The 7,911-nt window shown below is 35.3% G+C and overlaps 1 protein-coding gene across 1 annotated transcript; it reads right to left on the bottom strand.

Moving 5' to 3' along the window:
* Window positions 1-742: 742 nt before the first annotated feature.
* On the bottom strand, window positions 743-7,679 carry LOC113349005. Its single transcript, XM_026592932.1, has 7 exons — window positions 7,203-7,679; window positions 6,769-6,923; window positions 6,359-6,517; window positions 3,296-3,859; window positions 2,123-2,899; window positions 1,505-1,659; window positions 743-1,217 (listed from the first exon to the last, which is right to left on the bottom strand). The coding sequence occupies exons 1-6, from the start codon at window positions 7,573-7,575 to the stop codon at window positions 1,513-1,515; spliced, it is 2,175 nt and encodes a 724-aa protein (XP_026448717.1). The 5' UTR covers window positions 7,576-7,679; the 3' UTR covers window positions 743-1,217; window positions 1,505-1,512.
* Between the last annotated feature and the right edge of the window lie 232 nt (window positions 7,680-7,911).

The raw sequence follows: 7,911 nt of genomic DNA, 5'->3' as shown, positions 1-7,911 counted from the left end.
AGAATAATATCGTTCACATTTTCATTGCAACCATTAAAGTCAATTATCAGAGACTGGTTATTGAAGTTCATTTTCGCTAAAGGGCAATCAAAGAGAAGATGAAATACTGTTTCTAGACTCTCTTTGCATAAAGAACAAGAAACATCACAATTACTGTTGAATCTATGTATATTCATCTTGACTGCAATTCCATTATTTAGAACTCTCCATATAAAAAGAAGAATTTTTGGTGATATATTTTTGAAGGACCAAAATTTCTTCCATGGAAACTGACTGTTGGAAGAAGAGACTGGAATATCATTGGAAAGAAGATGATAACATGATTTTGAGGAAAAATTACCTGAAGGAGTGAATGATATATGTTTCCGGTAAATAAAATACCCGCTCATGGGTATTGTATACCTGACCAGTTGCCGCACAACAATCTTTGCAGGCAGTCTTGGTATTGTTAAACTTCAGAATATTGGCCTTGATGGATATTACGCTACCGTCAACAAAAAGCAACTGGCTAACTAGAGGAGCAAATTTTGATATTTTACACCATGAATGAGATCAGACTTCTCCATATGAAGCAGGTAACAAGATAAAGTTCTGGTGCATATTACATGTAGAGCTAGGCGGGGGATTGGATCCCCTTGCCTTTAGACCCTGTTGGGGAATTTGATTACCCACAGAGAGACAACAAACATATTTGACTACAAAGACACTTTTTGTTTCTACGAAATTTAGAATGTGCAATGTGAAACACTGAATTCAAGTTATAAAATAAACCATTCCATGTAGAGTACACACGTAAAAAGTGTTCGGTCTGAAATAATTCCCATGGTTGAGCCTTGATGTATATAAAAGATAGAAAAAGTGTCTAAAGATCTGAATCAAAATGAACTTCCTTAAGATGAATTGTTAAATATCAACCAGAAAATCAAGTCATTACCTACTAATGATTAAATCAAAAAGGTTGTGATTTTTGAAGACGCCCTTGGAAGTGTTGGTAGCTTCTCACGAAATGTAATTAGGCGCTTATCCATTTCTTTGGGTTTCTCACTACTAATAAAAAGAACCATATTCTCCAAGACCACGGCCTTCTTGAACATAATTTCCACAAACTTGAGCTCACTAAACTGGCCTAGAAAACCTCGAATTTCAACAGACTTGAGATGATCCAGCGATACTCCAACAAAATAGCCATCATTGTCCTGTATATCCGAACTTAACATCTGTAATAAATGACAAGGAAATGGTGGTTAAAATATTTGCCCTTATAGGCCTCATCAGTAGTCTTAACAATCTGACAATGGAACGAGAAAAAGAAGAAAAAAAAAGGAAATACAAGTTACTTAATGGCTGATGCTAGATATATAACTTGGTGCAAAATGGATATAGGAGTCTCTCAAATGGACTTCTGATACAATGTAGATATTTGATGTTTCATTTATATTCGGCATGTGATAGTGAGATGATATACATAATCAAATTAAACTTATGAAAAGAGTTAGATTTTTACCCTTCGATTCAGTATTGAAGACTTTCTACATTAGGAGAGATGCGGAGAAACCATCCTAGTGCTTGAATCATGTGTTTTGGCAAGTACGATTTCAGCTTGACGAGTCCCAAATTAGAAAACTGAAGGGAATTTTTGCGAGAAGCAGCTAAGAAACCCTTGGAACACAAAAAACACAAATAACATAAAAAAGTTAGAAAGTGTTACCTAATTGACAATAACAAAAGCTGTCAAACTCAAAGTTATTCTAACACCAATACCGTTCTAGCGTTGGTGCTCTAACAACAACATTACCAGTTAAGATTGTCATTTTTTACATAATAAAAGTCCTAGTCTTTGGCTGCTGAAAATGTCAAGGGCCAACGGTTTACATATTGATTATGAATACTATCTACAAGTTCCTGATGACTATGACTTCCCCCAAACTGTAAACTATGCATTCCGATTTCTTATGCATGATACTGTACTAATTACATGTTGTTATCCTGAAAATAAATCACTAACCACTTATCTTATCAACAGACCAACTGATCATGTGTTAACTAGGTTATATAAAGCTGAGACACATGCGCCTAATCCCAACAAAGATAATGCAAAATAAAAGGAAGCCATCATACATACCATATGCAAGAACCAGTGTGATAATCTTATTTCTTTCGCATTAGAAAGTGCCTTCAGGAACAACAAATGATTTTTTGTATAGTCTTTCTTTTTGCTAGCTTCATCATTCGTAGCTCTCAGGTATATATCAGCAGTAACTAGAGAAGCAAGGTTTTTTAGAACATAGCATTTTGATATATAATCCTCGCACTTGAAGGATACGAGATTAGGAGCATCTATCTTGACTTTACTTGAGGTTTTACTAACAAGATCAAATATTGTCAAGTGTTTAAGTGTTAAAGAAGAAATTTGAAGATCCATATGACCAAGACGACCTTTAATAATCAAACATTCTAGAACATGACATTTTGAGAAGAGCCTATTAGTCAAGTTAACATCAGTAGATGGAAGCGAATCAAGTTTCATAAAAGTAAGTCTAGGAAAATCTATAGAACTCGGTAGAACGATAATACTTGAATTACCACCCAGTTTCAACTCCAACTTGATCAATGAAGTGCAAGTAAAAAAGCATTGAGGAAACCTGGATATTTCCACACCAGAGATATCGAGATAAAGTTCTTGAATATTGCGTCTTACAGCAGCCACAATCCAATTAGTAAGAGAAGCAGTCATTATTGATATATCAATGAAAAAATTCATTTCTATGCCACAAACAAAATTAACCTTTTGAATGTTTGAGTTGTCACAGAGAATAAAACTTGCTCCACAAATTTGATGAAATAGTGAGATGGTAATCCGAAGTACTGGTTGTTGTTGATAGCAAGTGAATGCACGTTGAAATCAAAGTTGAGAATTGGGGTATTAGCCCAAAGATTTTTCCATCTCTTTGACAAGACACAAGTTTGGACTACATACGTCATGTCCATGAAAGACAGGATGTGATGAATTAGAGGTTCTGGTAAATTGCTAATCCTGTCGATGCTATTACAAATCGGTTAGTTTCGTGCATGTTTGAAACCTAATACTATCAGTTTGGAAGAAAACCAGGAAAAAGTGACAACTTGAAATATCTTGATCAAGACCTAGATGGTTTTCCAAGAAAGTAAAAAACCTAAAGAGAATCGGAGTTTTATTGATACCCTTTTACGGAAAGCACGGCCGGGATTATGCATAAGAAAGAGTGACGTATGTTGTCGTATCTTTGGTTGGGAGCTCTTATAGCCAGGGTCGTACACAGCTCTTATCACGAGCGTCCAAGAAACCAGTCATCCTCTCAAATACTCTTTCAGCAGATAACGCATCCCTTACCTTAACGTACCCACTGATCAAAGAATTCCAAGAAGCTGTCGGCATTTCCATAAACAACCTCTCCGCTTCCATCATATTCCCCGAGTTAGCATAACCAGCAACCATCGAATTCCATGAGACTAAACTCTTATCCGGCGCCATATCAAAATACCTCCTCGCCAACTCAAGCTCCCCATGCCTTAGATGTCCAGAAATCATGATATTCCAAGAAACAACACCCTTCACAGGCATTTCATCAAATACCTGTGTGAAAGCTCTTGAATTTCTTCCACATAACGAGTACATATTCAAAAGGGTAGTTAAAACAAACTGATTTGAATCGAACCCAGGTGGTGTGGTAGAGAAACAAATTTGGGTTTTGAATTTGCGAAAATAGCTTATGAGCGTATAAGAAACAACCACGGTTGCAAGGAAGAGCAGAGAGCTCTTGCTGAGCTGAAATGAGTAATCATGGGGACTTGAAGTTTTGACGATGGTGGCGTGGATTTGCTTCAAATTTTTGAAACCATACAGTCACGCTAAATAGAATTGGAGTAGCCAAAAGAAAGAAAAAAAATAACGCCACTGCCGGGGATCGAACCCAGGTCACCCGGGTGACAGGGTAGAATACTTGCCACTATACTACAACTTGTTTGGTTGCTAGCGAAAGTGATCTAAATTCCTTTCGTTCGGCTTTGTCAACACTTTCAGGTCTTTTCCCCAGCTATGAATCTTCATCATTCTATGGGGTTGTTTGGTAACCATTATTTTAATTGATTATTAACTTATAATCCATTATGCAGATTATAATGGATTTTATATGCGTTTGATAACCATTATAATAATTGTTTGTTTTAATCATAATTGAAAAAATTCATTATTTCCATAAACAGGAAAAAGTTGTTTTTGAAAATTTATTATAATCAATTATTTTTTCTAAGGAACTCAAATTGAAATTTTTCTTCTTATTTTCTCTAAACTATAAGAGAGAGACAAAAAAACAACATAGGACTAAAAAAATATCATAGATCATTGTTTTTTCCTCTCCTTTTTGAGATCATCATTCTAATATAATCAATTATTTGAAAAAAGTGTTTGAAAAAATTTATGGGCCAATTACAGAATGGTTATACTTTTTGTAATTCGGTCACAAAATGATCATATTTTTGTAATTCATTTACAAAATGGTCTTTTTCCATCCGATTTAACACTTTTGAATAAAACGGTGTTATCTTTTCCAAATATACCCTCCCTCAAAATACCCTTCCTAGTTAACTAATTGGTTGAACTGGTAGTGATGAAGCAGTGGTGGTGGTGGTGGAAGCTTAAGAATACATGCTAAACCCCAGAAGGGAAGCGGTGAACCCTTTGGGTGAATGCGGCGTAACGAACCTAAATGTGGTTTTACGATCCTGAATGCGGTGTAACGATATGTAAGCGGCACCACCACCACCTACAAATAGCACCACCGTCAAAAAATATTATAATGAAGGCAAAAGTTAAAATTGTGTGTGGAATGATAATATGAAGGACATATAGGTAATTTCCTTAACATATTTAACTGTGAGTCACCACTTAACTCCCTTTTCAACGGAAGTAAGATCATTTTGTTAATAGTTTGTAACAGTAGGATGCTTTTGTGTATCGGGTCCTAATAGTAGGACTGTTTTGTACATTTTTCAAAATTTATTTTTAAAATGATTATATCAAAATCATTTATCAATTTATGATTATCTATAATCATAAATAGATGATCATAAATTTTACCAAACAACGCCTATAAATTAAGAAGGTGTTTCTATCTCCTTTGGATAACATAAGCGGAAATCAAGAAATTAGAAACACAAATAATTTGTTTCATACAAAGTTTTTTTTTTTTTTTTTTATAAGTCATTCTGAAATTGTGTTCCCAACCGCTAACTTTTATTCTCAACTGCGGTAATAAGAGAAACGTGAGTTTGAGTTCAGTTTCAGAATTGTCATCGGAGCCCAAAAAATTTTCCCTCGCATTTTTATCTGTCATGTGAAATTTTAGCCAACATTTTCCATGTATATGGTGTATGTTTCCAGTAAACAAAATTTCCCGCTCATGAGTATTGATTACCCGACCAGTTGCTGCACAATAGATATCTTTACACCATGAATAAGATCAGACTTCTCCATATGAAGCAGGTAATAAGATAAAGTTTCTGTGCATATTATATGTACAGGTAGGCGGGGTTTGGATCCCTTGCCTTTAGACCCTGTTGGGGAATTTTTCCGCGTGAAAAGGTTATATTAAAAGAAAGGGACAGAACTGTAAGTACAAAAGAACTCCGACCTGGGTCTCAACAACCGAGACCGAAATGCAGAAAGCTTAAGAAACAGAAGACAACTCTGCAGTATAAAGAGGACTCAACAAACAGCATAAAGGTTATACAGGACTATCTTAGGCGACACTGTAGTATAACTCTGCACACCCAACACCAAAGACTGCACAACACAACAGAGACTGTAGAATCCCAGTAAGTCTAGGAGCTGCTGTTTCCCACTTATCCATGTTGGGGAATTTGATTACCCACAAAGAGGTGGCAAACCGATTTGAGTACAAAAACACTTTGTTGCTACGAAATTTAGTTTGTGCAATGTGTTTTCATTGAGAAAAAGATGGTATGTTATTCAAGTAAAACACATTAACTGGACACCAAGGAGTATCAAAAACACTCAATTCAAGTTATAAAATAAACCATTCGATGTAGAGCATACATGCAAAAAGTGTTCGGACTGAAATAATGCCCATGGTTGAGCCTTAATGTATATAAAAATTAAAACAGTGTCTAATGACCTGAATCAAAATGAACTTCCTTGAGATGAATTATTAATTATAAAACTGAAAATCAAGTGATCACCTACCAATGATTAAATCAAAAAGGTTGTGACATTTGAAGACGCCCTTGGAAGTGTTGGTAGCTTCTCACGAAATGTAATTAGGCGCTTATCCGTCATGGATTTCTTACAACTAAAAAGAACCATGTTCTCCAAGATTACAGCCTTCTTGAACAAAATCTCCACAAATTTCAGCTCATTATTAAAGTGTCCTGTAAGACCTCGAATTTCAACAGACCTAAGATGATCAGGCGACACTCCAGCCCAATAGTCTTCACTGTCGGGTATGTCCGACGTTGGCATCTATTAATATGACAAGGAAATGGAGGTTAAAATATTTCACCTAATATGCTTCATCAGTACTAGTTAACAGACAATGGAACAGAAAAAAAAATATAAGTTGCTTCACGGAAGATTGATGCTAGATAACGTTGTGCAAAATGGATATAGGAGTCTCTCCATCAGACTTCTGATACAATGTAAATGTTTCATTTTCATTCGGCATGTGATAGTGATGATAAACATGATCCTAATGAAAAGAGTTAGATTATTACCCCTGTAATTACCACCAAAAGACTTTCTACATTAGGAGACATATAGAATAACCATCCTAGAGCTCGAATGCCGGCTCTTGATAAGAATGCTTCCAGCTTGATGAATCGTAGATTAGAAAACTGAAGGGAACTTTGGCAGAAACAATAGAGCCAATCTTGGCACATAAAAAACACAAACAATCAAATCCCAGATAGCTGATGACTATGCAAGCTGTAAACTGTGCATTCTTATGTAAGATACTAATTAGATGTTCTTATCCAAATATAAATCACTAACCACGAATCATTGGGGTTAACTAGGATTTATTAAGCTGAGTCCCATGCACCTTAACCTTGCATCGGTTTTCTTATCATTTCTGTCTAAAGACGTCAAAACCAAGGAAATTTGAAAAGGTAAAGACTCTAATAAGCAACTACAAAGATAATTACTTTACCCAAAAGGATCCAAGTAGTAAGAGAACCAGTCATTACTGATACATCAAAGTTCCATTGTTTGCCACAAACAAGATTAACCCTCTGAATGTTTGAGCTGTCACGAAGAATGAACACTTGGTCTACAAATTTGATGAATTTTTGATATAATGTTCCATTGCTCTGGTTGTTTTTGATAGCAAGTGAGAATTCGTTGAAATCAAAGTTGAGAATTGGGGTAATAATCCAAAGATGTTTCCATCTCTTTGACAGGACACAAGTTTGAACTACATATGTCATGTCCATGAAAGACATGATGTGGTGAATTAGGTTTTCTGGTAAATTGCTAATCCTATCATTACTACTACGAAATGGCGAATTTCTTGGTTCTTCCATGCTGGAAACCTAATATCAGTCTGGACTCTGGAAGAAATCAAGAAAAAACCAAAGCGATTACTTGAGATTTCTTGATGTAAATGGTTTTCCAGGGAAAGTGAAAAGATTTCAGTGAATTGGGGGTTTTAATGAATAATAATATATTAATAAGAAAGGATTATGTTGCCGTATCATTGGTCCAATATTCGGTGAGCTCTTACGGCCCCGTTTGGGATTATACCAAACTTTTTGCGAATTTCATCAAAAGCAGTATGTAACACAATTTCAACAAACTTTGACCAATAATTATGTTTGGTAAAAAAAATTTAAAGTACTTTTAAATTTTAAAGTGCTTTT

The sequence above is a fragment of the Papaver somniferum genome, chromosome 1, assembly GCF_003573695.1.
Source record: "Papaver somniferum cultivar HN1 chromosome 1, ASM357369v1, whole genome shotgun sequence".
NCBI classification, from domain to species: Eukaryota; Viridiplantae; Streptophyta; class Magnoliopsida; order Ranunculales; family Papaveraceae; genus Papaver; species Papaver somniferum.
The sequence above is the reverse complement of the archived record's forward strand: the minus strand, read 5'-3'. Positions and strand labels throughout refer to the sequence as shown.